Source organism: Podarcis gaigeae (genome assembly GCF_964106915.1).
Source record: "Podarcis gaigeae genome assembly, chromosome: 1".
Classification (NCBI taxonomy): Eukaryota; Metazoa; Chordata; class Lepidosauria; order Squamata; family Lacertidae; genus Podarcis; species Podarcis gaigeae.
The window spans coordinates 106,081,609-106,096,823 of NC_139678.1; the positions used below are offsets into that span (position 1 = coordinate 106,081,609).

The 15,215-nt window shown below is 41.4% G+C and overlaps 1 protein-coding gene across 15 annotated transcripts in view; it reads left to right on the plus strand.

The window, feature by feature from the left end:
- Positions 1–15,215, plus strand: part of PKP4 (plakophilin 4) — a 96,466-nt gene that overhangs the window by 19,402 nt on the left and 61,849 nt on the right. For all 15 annotated transcript variants that reach the window (XM_083705172.1, XM_083705181.1, XM_083705183.1 and 12 more), the window contains exon 2: positions 6,695–6,825. In XM_083705172.1, coding sequence (XP_083561298.1) covers positions 6,700–6,825 — 126 coding nt within the window. In that variant the 5' untranslated portion in view covers positions 6,695–6,699. The remainder of the gene's footprint in view (positions 1–6,694; positions 6,826–15,215) is intronic.

Here is a 15,215-nt window from a genome sequence, read left to right on the forward strand (position 1 = left end):
TAAAATGGGTCATCAGCACCTATTCTTTTTTTCAGTCATTCTTCTAAGAGAGGGGTCAGCAGACTTTTTCAGCAGGGGGCCAGTCCACTGTCCCTCAGACCTTGTGGGGGGGCCGGACTATATTTTTTGGGGGGGGGAGAATGAGCGAATTCCTATGCCCCACAAATAACCAGAGTTGCGTTTTAAATAAAAGTACGTTTTTAAGTAAAAACACGCTGACTCCCAGACCGCCCGTGGGCTGAATTTAGAAGGCCTTTGTGCCGGATCCAGCCCCCGGGCCTTAGTTTGCCTACCCACGATCTAGGACAGTAGTGTCCAAACATTTTTCAAAGAGGGTCAGATTTGATGAAGTGAAGGGCTGTGAGGGCTGACCAAAGTTTTTAACCTTTTTTAAGGATTGAGCTTTTTTTAGGATTTTATCCCAGGAAACTGCCACAGGAGCCGGATTTAAGTTGCTATGTGTCTTTTTCCTAGCATGTTCATGTGGTTCCTGCTACAGATGTGTGTGCCTTAGGAGGAGCAGAGATGTTCTTTCTCAGCTTTAGTTAATGTAGTTACTCAGTATGCTAATAATTGCTTAAGGTATGCTCTTTTAAAAGTGTGTTTTAATCCCTTCTTGCGTACTTGTTCTCCTACCCTGTCATGTGCTTTCTTGCCACTCCTTTACTCTTCAGACCAAAATCCATAAGCCATCAGGCTGTATTATACAGTGGAACAGCGACATTTACTTAGAGCCACCGATGAATGGATGTTTGTCACTGCATAATTTTATCTGTTACTTAGCTTCTATTTAGAGCATGCAGTAGTAAGCAGTAAATTGCATCCACCTGAGCATGAGTCAAAAATATTCTATGTGCATTCCAGCTGCAAAAGGCTGTCCCTTCAGTTTAGTATTTGGGCAGAGCTTGTTATCTAAAATCACTTCCTTTTTTAAAAAAAGTTTTTTGTCATTTTTAATATGAATCACGAACATCCTGACCCAGAGCTTTTGCACTTGTGTACGGTAATTTATGGTTTGTAGTGATGCACTATTTTTGTTTTTTAAAACAACATTGCAATAGATACATTTATTTTTTTCATAATTTACTCGCACTATAAATCACTTCAGCAATGAATTAGAGAAAGTACAATAATCAAAACAAGCAGGCTATAATTATCACATGTCAACTCAACTACCAATGTTATATGGAACAAATGAAGGTGAAATTTTCTTACTAAAACAAGCCTCAGTAAGCCTTAGGGCATGCAGGGCCTTACATCACCCCTTGCCAGAAAGTGCTCTTTTTTTTCTTCTCTAACTATTCATGCATTGCAGAATGTGAATGTGATAAGCTGAAAGTCACCTTTTCAATTAGTCCATTGGGGCACTTGTAAAAAATTAGTAATGCTACAGGGACGGAAAGCCATTTCATGTAGGCTGTACATTTTGGCCTACATCTTAACTTGAAGACATGCTCTCGAGAGCTTGCCAATAGAGAGAAACTTACGTAATAGTAATAGTAATTCAGCCACTTTGTTATATTTTGTACAAGGGAGTATAATTACCCTAATGCACTTCATGTATGTTGCTGTTTAAAATAAAAATGGTTCTGTTTAAAACAGTGATCTTCTGTGAATATTTATATCAGAATGACAGAAATGTAGAGTTGGAAGGGACCACAGGGGTCATTTGGTCCAACCCCCAGTGATGCAGGAGCCTTTTGCCCAGGGGTCAACAATTTTTTTCAATGGGGGGCCGGTCCACTGTCCCTCAGACCTTGTGAGCGGCCGGACTATTTTTTGAAGAGAAAAAAAATGAACGAATTCCTGTGCCCCACAAATAACCCAGAGATGCATTTTAAATAAAAGGACACATTCCACTCATGTAAAAACGCGCTGATTCCCGGACCGTCTGTGGGCCGGATTTAGAAGGCGATTGGGCTGGATCCAGCCCCCAGGCCTTAGTTTGCCTACCCATGCTTTTGCCCTTCGTGGGACATGAACCCACAACCCTGAGGTTAACAGTCTCATGCTTTGCTGACTGATGCTTTAAACAAAACACAGCTCACAACATCTAGCACATTTTCCAGCTGCTAGTTTTACGCTGCAGTCTTATGCACACTTATTAGGGAGTAAGCCTCATTGAACTGCTTCCCAGAACGCCTCCACGCAGCCACTTGGCTCACTGGCCATGCTTAAAGTGCAAGTGAGAACACTTTAAAATTGCAGAAGCAGCAAGACAAATTAAGATTTTGAGATAAATATCTTAGAGGGGGGAATTTGAAAAAGCAATCACATTTATGACATCAATGGAATCTCTTTAAACATCTGCCATCTGATCTGCATGACAGAAGTAGATCCCTTCCAAATTCAGAGGAAGGTTTGCATGTGGAGTAGGTTCTCCAACAGCAGAAGACAGGACTGAAATGCAGTCCAGATAAATTATTTGCATTTCCTCATTGAGGATATGAATGGATGAAACACAAAAATTAAAAAACTGAAAAGTAAAGCACATGCTTTCCTTAGTCAAGCCTATTGAGCCACAGGTTTGTATTCTGCTGCAACATTTAGCGCTCATGTGGCCTATGAAAGTAGAAATCTATTGCAGTTATTCTGCGTAGGGGGATTAGTCTCCCATACCCTACTTCTGTATTATGAGGCCCTTTCCTTTCTGAATATACATTTTTTTAATGACTTAAAGTGCATAGACAAAGGATAGCATTTCAAATTAAGCAGTAAGCGGAATTAAGACAGTTTTCAAATGGGTATCTGAAAATGTGAGTCCAAAGCAATGCTTTCTAAAGAATCTGTAACGACTGGGATGATATCATGGTCATCTTGTTGTGTCTCAGCTTGTTGTAGCTGTCTGGTGAAAGATTGTTACCAAGATGCTTGTGACGAAGAAGGTTGTTCATGTCTTGCCTGAAAGTCTTGATCGACATCAAATCAAGTTAGTACTTGCTGTGGTTGGGACAACAATAACACCACCACCTTGTTTGGAAAGAAGGTCTCAGCAAAGGTTCTTCTTTCCAGGTTTATTTTTTTTCAGGGACATAGCTATCTTCCTCTCATTAGTACAGTACTGTGCCTGTGGAAGTACTAGACTAGAGGAGACTACTAGAAGCAGTAGCTTTCCCAGATATTGCTATGCAGGCCAAAGAGCTGTTGAGATGCTGCTCCTTATTGTTAAATATGGTTGTTGTTATTGTTTAGTTGTTTAGTCATGTCCGACTCTTCGTGACCCCATGGACCAGAGCATGCCAGGCACTTCTGTCTTCCACTGCCTCCTGCAGTTTGGTCAAATCTGGTTAGTGCTCTCAAATAATTAATCTATAGATAAAGGAAGTGGTCTTCTGACTTGGGTTTGGGAGCTTTGCACCACCAGGTGGGTGTTGTATAGGTCCACCTGCTTGAAGAGGCAGCAAATGGCATCCTTTCCCCAGATTTGGGCTTCTAGAGCGCAGTCCCATTTTCTGCCTTGCTTGAACATAATTTTCAACGGCTCCTCTGGCTCAGCAAAATTAAAGTAGGGATAAAACAGCACACTGCATTCAAAGTAGTAGAGTAGAGGGCACTTAGCATGTTTTTTTTTTTGTGGCTAACCACTTAAATAAAATATAGCACTATCTTCTCTCGCTGGTTACATTTAGACATAAAATAATGCATTAAAATCACTCTGGGATTAGCACATCTGTTGGATCTCCGGATTTTCAGAATGGCTGGGAGGTGTCAGCTCAAGGATGCATAAAATTATTCCGGTTATGGAAGGGAACACTTTTTCATGGATATGCATGTTTTTGGCTAGTCCTGTGGTTTTAATTTTGGTATTCAAAGTGTGGAAAATCTTTGTTGTGTCCCAAACAGGGAATGATGATTTCAAAAGAATTGAATCAGTTTTTTGCAAAGGGTCTGAACAGCAAAGTGCCAAAGCTTCTGACAGGCTTAGCATCAAAAGATGCACACACGTAGTCCTTAAAATGGCAAGTAAAAATTATTGTTGAGAAGTGCAGAATTACCGTATTTTTCGCTCTATAGGACACACTTTTTCCCCTCCAAAAATGAAGGTAGAAAGTGTGTGCGTCCTATGGAGCGAATGCAGGCTTTCGCTGAAGCCTGGAGAGCGAGAGGGGTCGGTGCGCACCAACCCATCTCGCGTTCCAGGCTTCAGGAAGCTATCCGCAAGCCCGCGGGAACTCCCGCTGGGCTCTGCAGGTTTGCAGACAGCTGCCTGCAGCCCGAAGCCCGGGGAGCGCGGTGCTGTGCACCCCGGGCTTCGGGCAGCTCTCCGCAAGCCCTTACTGCATTTGGTTCTTAAAGTTAGCTGCTGCTAATCAAGGCATTCTTAGAATACTTTGGTTCCTGAAAATATTAGTTCAGTGCTTTATACTCGTCAAAAGGCAAACAAAATTTACGGATCATTAAGAACTACATTTAAACTAATAGGTTTATATAGCAGAAATGATTTAAACATACATTGTGTGCCTTATGCTGGTCGTGTCACTACTTTGCACAAGCTGCGTGACCTTACTGGGGAAAGTATGAAGAAAGGTAGCAAAGGTTAATTGACTTGTTGAATGCCTTCCATAAAAAGGTATACTAAACAGATGAAGACTGGGAGCTTGGAAAATACATAGCTTGGGGCATATGATAAAAGATGGTATTTAGAAGTAATCCAGATGTTCTTAAAGGCTTACAAGTCACCACTCGCCTGGTAGTCTGTGGAAATAAGGGCACTGAAGGGGTTTTGGGGAGGTTTTATTTTTTGTAAATCGTGTGTTGTGATTTCTTTTTGTACTATAGACATGTAAAAGAGGTGCATATGGTTTAGATGTATGGATTACAGTGGTACCTCAGGTTACATACGCTTCAGGTTACAGACTCTGCTAACCCAGAAATAGTGCTTCAGGTTAAGAACTTTGCTTCAGGATGAGAACAGAAATCGTGGTCCAGCAGCACGGCAGCAGCAGGAGGCCCCATTAGCTAAAGTGGTGCTTCAGGTTAAGAACAGTTTCAGGTTAAGAACGGACCTCCAGAACGAATTAAGTACTTAACCCGAGGTACCACTGTAGTTGCATTTGTGAACAGTGTTTGAAATTCGTCGGTCGCCGGTCACATTTTGCGACTTGGCAGCCGGCCTTTTTGCGACTGGATGGAGATGTCCAGGTGAGGTGCCACCCTTGGCACCCAGTGTCTCCACCTGCCTTGCTGCAGTCGTGCTACCCTGCAGACTGCTTGATTCACCCAGTAGCAAAAAGAATGTGTGTGTGTGTGTGTTGCTGCTGGTCTGGTAGCAGGGCAGCAGCAAAAAAACTAAAAAGTGCCTTGACATTTTGTTTTGGCGCCCACAACCTAGGTCCCAGGAGCCACATGGCTCCTAGCATTCCCATTGCAGTTTCTAACACTATCTTTACAAGACTAATGTGTTGCAAAACATATCTGCTAGTAAGCACATGGTGATCAAATGTGCAAAATGTGAAAAGTGGTTCTTATTTGGAAGGAAGGCATACGTTCCCCCTTTCTGCTTCCTTTCTTCGCCAAACCTTTATCAGGCATTACAAATATAGACCATCATAAAACATCCATATATAAAAATTTAAATATATACAAATAAACAACCTTTTAAGAATATGTAATAACGAGGATTTTCATTGGAATTTCTTCCTGCGAAATAGTGCCATTCTTAAGAGATACTATTGATAAGAGCTCAGCCACCCTTGCAGATACTTCTGGGTTAATGTCAGACAGGTAGAATGGCACAATGAAAATATCAGATTCTATTTCTATCTGAGTTTCATTTTATATATAAAAAAAAAACTTTTTCGAAAAGTAAAGCAAGAAGGAATCTTCTTACAGCCATCCCTCATCTCCTGTCTACTTCCCTTTTTTGTGCGGTTCCCCCTGCTCTATGATTTTTACACATGATAATCCCCAAACACATTACCGGCTGGTAGTCAACATGTACAAAGATTGCCTGGGTATGTCCATACAAAACAGATACTCCTGGTGTAATTAAAAAATGTCACAAGTAATTGATATAGATGCAGTGGGTTAGCGGAACGGATTCATAGTCTTAGGTAAGTACTATCAGCCACTCTAAAAGTAGAGGGCAGAGAAAGAGCTGACATAGCTGAGATACAGATTTTAATGGGAAAATCATTTTAACGATTAACACCATGTTATTGGTTATTTGGCCAATTGAGTTACAGTCAAAAAAAAAGCTGCATTTTCTAAAATGTTTTGTTATGTATGTAACTTTCCTGTTTGTCTTTAAAGAAGAGGCATGCTTAAGGGTAGAACATTATTTTCAAGATCACATCTTCCCTGTAAGCTGCTCTCCCTAGTTCTTTGATACTACTTTAGCGGAGAAGTATCTCCCATAAATTTTAGGTACAGTGGTACCTCGGGTTACATTTGTTTCCGGTTACATTTGCTTCAGGTTACAGACTACACTAACCCAGAAATATTACCTCGGGTTAAGAACTTTGCTTCAGGATGAGAACAGAAATCATGCAGCAGCGGCGCAACGGCAGCAGGAGGTCCCATTAGCTAAAGTGGTGCTTCAGGTTAAGAACAGTTTCAGGTTAAGAACGGACCTCCAGAACGAATTAAGTTCTTAACCCGAGGTACCACTGTATATGTCATGCTTTAGTGTAGAAGCGGCAATGAGTGAATTGAACAGATAACCATCAAATGTCAAACTGATTTTTCCCCCCAGACAATATGCCAGCTCCTGAGCAGACCTCTTTGGAAGAAGGACTACAACAGACCACCCAGGAACCTTCTACAAGTCCGGGCATGGAGACAGAGGCTACTGCCACCACTATTCTAGCTTCTGTAAAAGAACAGGTATTGGTTTTGTTCTTTTTTAAAGAAATCTGTATATATATCTGAAGCTTCGTACAGTGGTGCCCCGCAAGACGAACGCCTCGCAAGACGGAAAACCCGCTAGACGAAAGGGTTTTCCGTTTTGGAGGCGCTTCGCAAAACGAATTTCCCTATGGGCTTGCTTCGCAAGACGAAAATGTCTTGCGAGTTCCTGCGGGGTTTTTTCCCTCCCCCCTTTTCCTAAGCCGCTTATCAGCTGATCCGCTGATAAGCCGCTTAACAGCTGATCGCTAAAAGCCACTAAACCGCTAATAGCGCTAATCCGCTAAGCTGTCAATGGGCTTGCTTCGCAAGACGAAAAAACCGCTATACGAAGAGCCTCACGGAACAGATTAATTTCGTCTTGCGAGGCACCACTGTATATGGGTAGATTTGAGTTTCCCAAGCCCAGATATTAAATATTAAGCACACTGGGCTGCCTTGCTGCTACTTCGAGATATAATGGTTGCTTTTTTTCCTCAGGCTGAGCAAGATTTCGCTTTGTCCCATTGCAGGGTGGATTTGATTTAAATCACTAGTCAGCAAGACTTGATTTAAATCTTCTTTTTTTTTTTTTTTTTACAGAAAGACTCATTCCTGTTGGTATAATCTTAATATTTACAACCAGAGGAAAGTTTCGTTTTTGGAATAATAAATTTCCAGAGTAGTTTTTACAGTTATATAAGAAATTACTGATTTATACTATCAGAAATAGATAATTATGAAATTATGGTGAGGTTTAATAAGTTAACTGTTTATATTTGGAAAACTTTTCTGCTGTACTTTATTGGAAGGAGGAAAATAATCATTTCCTTAATAACAATTTTAAACAATTTATTTAACTAAAACAATAACATTATAGCATATGTATCCATGTTTGTTAACTGATGTGGTTAAACAGTTTAAAAAACAACAACACCAAAAACGTAGACTGAGTTTTAGCACACATGAAAAACTTAAAACAAATCCTTATTTCCTGATGAATAGCCTTTGGATTATAATGTAAATTAAATAGAAAACTATATTTAGAAAGATTTTTCCTCCGAAAGCATTTTATTTGAAAAATCCGATTTAAATTTTTAAAAAATCTGATTTAAATTTTAAAAATCCATATTTTTTATTTTTTTAAATCATTGATTTTTATCCACCCTGTCCCATTATAATAAATTCCACTGGAAAATATTTTGTACTGTAGTAGTAGCAGCAGACTGTGCTGGGCATTGACGCAGGATATTCAGGTTGAGACTCCCAATAAAGTTTTTAAGTTTGCTTGATGACCTTGGATGAGACTCTCAGGCCAACTGAAGTGTTGTCATGAAAGATAATTGGAATGTACTTTGCATAATGCAAATTCCTATACAAATGATTTCATAAGATGCTCGAGTGGTACTTGGCAATGCATAGCCAAAAAAAGGGGAAAAAAAGAGGGGGGAAGGATAGTGGAGTCCAGGGACAATAAAATCTAGTATTGCTGTTATAATATAAACTAACTCAAGGTTCCGCTCCATTCTTCTGAATGAAACGTCTCTTTCTGAGAATGAACGACTCCACATTGAACCAGCTCAAACATAGTCAGTGTAGTATAGTGTTTATTGTTGGGCTAGTACATAGGTTGGGCTGAAAGGCCTATCTGAAAGGGCTGCTGTGAAAATATGATGAAGCAGGAGACCCATGATATGCTACCTTGGAGGAAAAGCAGGATATGAACGTGGTATAGAAATGAAATAATGGACCAGGCATAGGCAAACTCAGCCCTCCAGATGTTTTGGAACTATAACTCCCATCATCCGTAGCTAACAGGACCAGTGGTCAGGGATGATGGGAGTTGTAGTCCCAAAACATCTGGAGGGCCGAGTTTGCCTATGCCTGTAATAGATATCCCTAAGGACCAAGTCAGGATATGAACCTGCAGACTTATTTACATATAAGAGAAAGGACTCAAAGTCTCATTTCTGCACTGAAAAGTAAACCTTTCTGCCTTTTAGGTATATCTGCAAAGCTTTGTTCAGTACAATTTGGTTGTGGGAGCCTCATTTCCTTAAAGGATATTAAAGCTTTTTGAGCCAGAAGTCATCGCTCGAGTGATGTGATTTGCTATCGGAACAAGAGTATTGTTGCCATCTAGTTTCTCAGTCTTTGGCACAGAACAGGCATGAAGCACCTTCAGCCCAGGGGCTGGATGTGGCCCTCCAGGCCTTTGTATCAGGTCCTCAGGACTCTGTCCAGGCTCTGCCCCTCCCCAAGCCACACCTCTTTTCAGTCCTGCTCCACACTCCCCCTGAGAATGCTTTTATGTGCCTGGACTGTTTCCTTGAACTGTGATCATGCCTCTTGCTTGCATGGCTGGAGTGATGAATGGGGTGCTTCTCTATGTAGAAAAAGCTGGTTTCTGCATGACTGGACTGTAGTCTACTGAGCAGTTGTATTACCATATTTTTCGCTCTATAGGGCACACCTGACCATAGGACGCACCTTGTTTTAGAGGGGGAGAACAATAAAAAAAAAATCTCCCCCTCTCTTCTCAGCGCCCCTTCAGCGAAGCGGCAGGAGAAACTGAGCCCCTTCCATTTCTCCTCCCGCATGGCTGAAGAGGTGCTGCGCAGCTCTCCCTCTCTGCTGAAGCCAGGAGAGTCTTGCTCTCCTGGCTTCAGCGAAAGGAACCCGAAGCCTGCGGAGCGCAGCGGGAACTCACTCTGTGCTCCGAAGGCTTCAAAGGTTGCTGAGCCGGGAATGTGGCCATTTGGCTGAAGAAGGTTCCCCACCCTATGACAGAGTTCTCTCTGTGTGTGTGTGTGTGTGTGTGTGTGTGTGTGTGTTTTCATGTGCTCCTCCTCCCAAAATTAAATATTGTTCAGCATTGTTGCAGTTAATATACCAGAAATTATCTAGTGTTTCCCAACCTTTTTTGGGCAAAGGCACACTTGTTTCATGAAAAAAATCTCGAGGCACACCACCATTAGAAAATGTTTAAAAAATTAACTCTGTGCCTATATTGACTATATATAAAGTAACTCTCTTTAATAGGAATCAAATAAACACAAAGAAAGTATTTTATAATTACTTTATTATGAAATAGTAAGTAAACAGAAATATGAAAAATTATAAAATACTTTATTCAGTGCGCAACCTGGGCCTGTTTGGCTGAACACAAAGCTGATATTCTGGCTGGAATCGAAGAAAGACACACACGTAGCTCTTCGTCAACAGCTCTCAGTCTCTCTCTGTATTTAGTTTTTATAGCAATCATGCTTGAAAAGCTCAACTCACAGAGATATGTAGTGGAAAATGGGAGCAATGTCAAAATAGCTTTGTTTGCCAGAAGGGGGAACTCCTTGGCAGTTTCCAACCAAAAACTGTCCAAAGGTAGATCAGCAAATCTTAGCTTGAAACCACGATTTTGTCTCAGTTCAGTTAGTTCCTCCTGCTCCTGTAAAGTCATGTCCTTTCCACCAACTGATGCTGAGCTATAAGGGTCCCTAACCCAGTCAAGGCATTCAGTGGAGACTGAAGAGAAATAAAATGACAACTTCCCCTCGAGAGTTTTTAAATGTTTACCTATTATCTCACACAGTGCAGCAGTGTGAACACCTTGCCATTGCTTGGTGAGTGTGAACATTTCAAGATTGCCACTTTCCACGTGTTGATGCCAGAGTTGCACCTTTGAACGGAAGGCGTGAAGGGAATCCTGAAGGTGCGAAAACCTCGCGCATGCGCAGGCCTTCCGCCTGCGACAGCCCAGTAGGCCGGCCGAAGTGAGCGGCGATGGGATGTGGGAGGGAGCTCGCTCGCCGCCCCGCGTGTGCTCGCCGCCGCCGCCCCGCCTCTCGCCACCCGACTCGCCCGCCTCCCTCCCACGGCACACCAGGCAACGTCTCGCGGCACACTAGTGTGCCGCGGAACACCGGTTGGGAAACACTGATCTAGTTATATCAAAGCTGCAGTAAGTTTTAACGATGTCATGTAGAACTTGGCTTCATGATCCTTACAGACTTCTGCTGCCTACAGCTGAGAGTCACACCATTCACAAAAGGAGTGAGTTTGCGTTAGACTAGAGTTTCAGTGCAAAGCATGTTGAAATTCCTATGAGGTGCTAGAAACCACAAGGAGAGATTTAGAAATACTTTATAAAATCAAAAAGAAAGCTACAGAATGTTTAGAATAGTTTGACAGGATTGATTTGGAGAAGTCAGAGGGATTCCGTGCCTACTTTGTGTCCTGCCTTTACAACAGAGGAAAGCTGCCAGGGCTTTTGGAAATATTGATGGGGATGAAAAAGCATGTCAGGATGACGCTAGAGCATGCCAGTAAATCTAAGCACAATTTGAGGTGGTGTCAGCAGGACTTGACAATCATGCAAGGATCCTGAAGTTTAGAATATCTTCCTCTTACACATGAAAACTTGAGTGAAAAAGCCTTATTTCCTTATCATTCTGAAACAAATCTGCTAGTTAGGCTTCCCTGTCTAAGAAGGTAGTGACACACATAATAGAACCTCCTAGGTGCTTACAGATTAGTTGACAATTGATTTTCAGTCATCAGTAGTTATGTATTAGGGGTAATCATGAGCAACATGGTTTTCTTTCATGCTAATGCATTCTGGAAGGCAGGAATGCAGTTAATGTATTTATTATCTGCAAGGCTTTTGACCTAGTTGAATATGACGTGGCCATAAGAACGTTTGAGGAATGTGCAGCAGAAAAAAACTTCCATATGATGGACATGCAGTTGATTGTAAAAAGGCATTATGGAAGATTGTGATATTTATTAGTTACTATTATACCAAACTCTTCCTCTAAAGAGCTTTGAAGTGTCTTAAATATATGACTCTCAAGATTCCTAATCTGCAGTAAAACTTTACAACATCTGGTGGTTGTAAGGGTGAAAAGTTCAGTAAGCATCTTAGTATCTTGAATGGTCTACATGCTACACCAACTATTCTTATTTGTGTTATAATGGCATGGCTGAACATGCCTCTTATGACATTGCTTAATGCAGGAATGGTGATCAGCACTACCTTTTCTTACCTGTGTCCCACAATCATGATTTAGATTCACTTTGTGTCTTCCCCTTCCCTTGGTATAATTTCTTTGCATGTCTAGTTATGGCAAGTCTGGTTTTCACTAAATCCTTGCTCTGTAATATTTATTATTTGTATAGAACATAGATGGGCAAGTATTTTGCCCTGAAGAACCGAATGGATTGGTGGGTGAATGGTCAGGGCCACATGCTAGAAGCATGACTGGAGGCAGTAGAGCATGGCTTCAGCCTATTCTCCTCAACTGCTGGATCAGATGAAAGATCGGGGAGCAGGGTGGTTGCCTTCTATGCGCATCAGGATGTAGGTTGTGTTGCGTTGCCTTGGTGAGAAAAGCAACCAATGAATTAAATAAATGATGATATCAATAATAATAATCAGGCCTAGGACAACAGCAGGTCCCCTTCACCATCCTGACCTGATGGCTCCTAGGTGCTGGCAGTGATGGTTCTCCCAAAGTGCCTCTGACCTTGGCCTCCTCCCGCTGTCTGGCATCACAGCAGCTCCCTGCCATGACTCACTGTTCAGGTAATGCTCTCTTCACTTCCCTCCATCATCATTGCCTCTACCAGTCTTCAATGTGCAGCCTCCCCCTCTTGTGCACTTCTGGCATCTTGTGAGCATGCACCCTAGAAAGTTGTGACAGCCCCAACTGCATGCTACCTCTCTACTTACAGAGCCCTTAGTTGCTGGGCAGAGAATCACCACCTGGTTCTTGGCTTCATTGGTTCCAATGACTTTTGATTGGCTTCAGGTGGTAGTGAGTTATGTTCTTTCAATCCTGAGGACCGCCAGTAGCCGCTGGTGCCCTCCTCATCCTGCCAGTCCTGGCACCCCCTGCCACACCACAACATTCAGTCCCTTATGAAATGGGAGCATACTTTTATACCAGCCAGCAAGCATGTAGCAGTGGTTTTTCCTCTCATTCCCCCTAAGGCCAGCCCTACATCAGAAGACACGAGGTCTTCACCTCCCTGTACTGGGGAAGTGTAACAGATGGAAATTTAGCAGTGGGTTGACACAGGTGTGGTTGGTAAAGAAAGCAGTCTTTCAATGATGGAAAAAATCATCAACTAGGAATATCGGGGACCTGCTGACCTGTGTTGTATTAATTGCCTCTTGGAACAGATTTCACAGTAAAACCAAGCACCACCACTGCCTGTTGCTGATATCAGAGCACCATCAGTTCCACTCATTAGTAAGGAACCTGAAGGTGCAGACTAGATTGGTATTTTATTCCTAAATGTCACATCCTTGCTGGATATTTTTCCTTGACAATCAAACTATTGATTTTTGACACTCAAATGTACCCCACTTTGGCTATGATCCTAGCTTCACTTATCTGGGAGCAAGTCCCATTGAATCCAATAGGACTGCCTTCAGAGTAGACATAGTTAGGATCGCGCTGTTGGACATGTTCAGCCTGATCCTATTAATGTTAACTTGGAAGTAAATCACTCCATTCACTCAGTAGGGCTCTTCCCACGTAGGTGTGCATAATCCACATGTCTATTCCATTGAATTCAATATGACTTATTCCCAGGATTGGATTGCAGCCTAAGATGTAAAACAATTGCTTCTTATTAACCTATTGAGAGGAGCCTGTTGGGTTCACCAGGAGCAGTGTAATTGCTTTGAAAAGAGTTTAGGTAATTGAAAGTACTGGTAGATACTGGCTATTATCGAATGCTTCGGTTTTTTTAAAGATTAGTGTTAAAACCTGTCCTTGGTATAAAGACTATCATCTTGAATAAATGTATTTTAACTGAGTCACTGGGAAGTGGCACTGTTCTCCATTTATAATGCAAGTTTCAAAATAGTAGTCAGTAGTCCCAGATTGTGCACTTGAGGCACATGAGTAAGTAAAAAAGATAAATGGGGATCCTTGTCTCTTCCTTGGAAGGGAAAGAATCAAGGGCATTAAGAAATTGCATGCAGTTTTTGAATATTCAGTCTTCTATTGATATTGCTATGCCAGTGTTGGTAATTAAACACTCTTCCTGTATGGCAGAGAGCCCAGAGCTGAATGTTTTCCAATATAATTATGTACTTTTTATTCAGCTCAAACTGAGGCTTCAGTGTTGTTTGTGCTTGCCTCTTGAACTTCCCTTTATTGCAGTTAATAATTCTTATTTACAGTGGATTTCTATTTGCAAAATAATTAAGGCTGCCACACCTTAACTATTTAAACCAACTTTAAAGGTGTTCATGTCAATATTTTTTTTTAATTCTAAGCACAATTGTTGTTTTTTTGGAATTGCTTCAGGGTAGATATATGAAATCCACCTTTCTCTTGCCACACAATAAGTCTAGCTCTTGTCTTACTCAAAGTGAGCTTATAGGAAAGGGGCTTAAAGCAATATATTTTTTGGTTTGGTTTCTTTGTTTACCTTGAATGTAATAAGACTGTCAGCCGGCACGCAACAGGATAACTACAAAATAATTCCAGGATAAAAGCCAAGTTTAGCCAATGAAAGAAGAAACAAAAGTCCTGTGGCATCATGAAGACTGAGAATGTCATTATGGCATGAATTTTCATGAAGCAGTTGTCTTACTTTATAAGATGCATGAAGACAATGGCAAAGAATATTTATACAACACACCCATGCCCACTACTCATTCCTAATGGACATGGATGGCGGTTTAACTATTTTGGCTTTGTATTTAAATTAGTATATTTTTGTATGAAAAACTTGCACCTCTTATGAGCAGGAAAGTTGATATAGCTGCAGTAATGACTTTCAGGATTATAATTTTGTTTTTGAAATAGACAGCTCGGAATTGCTGCTGGGAATGAAATTATAGATCTGTGGGATGACTGCTTCTATGCATATGTAAATACTACGGTATCAGCAAATGAGCTGTTGAATTGGCAAGCTGAAATGAACGATGCCTGTTGGGGCATTGTGTTCCTGTTTATCATGAAGGAAAAGCTTTGCTCTGACTATAGCAGCTTATTCTGAATGCAAAAACAAAAAAACCCAATAAATCTTTTTTCAAGGTTTTTTTTGGCACTGAAGAAAAATTCCAGCCTCCTCTGAATCATTCTCATTCTCTCTGTGTGGGGGTAGGGGTGCGTATGTAGAAAGGTATTGTGAGCGTACTAAGTTGCTAGCTCTGTAGCTTCATGAACAATGACTATCAAGTTTTTTTCTGATGACTTTGGATGCATCTTTACTAGACTACTGTTGATAGGAAAAGGCCGGTTGCTTATTAAATACTTTGGTTGGTGTTGTAGGACAGATTCGCACTCAGGACTGGAGGAGAGAGCCTGCAAAAGGTTCCAGGCTGTGATCTCAAAAGAATGGTATCAGACCATTATCATTTCCCATTATGT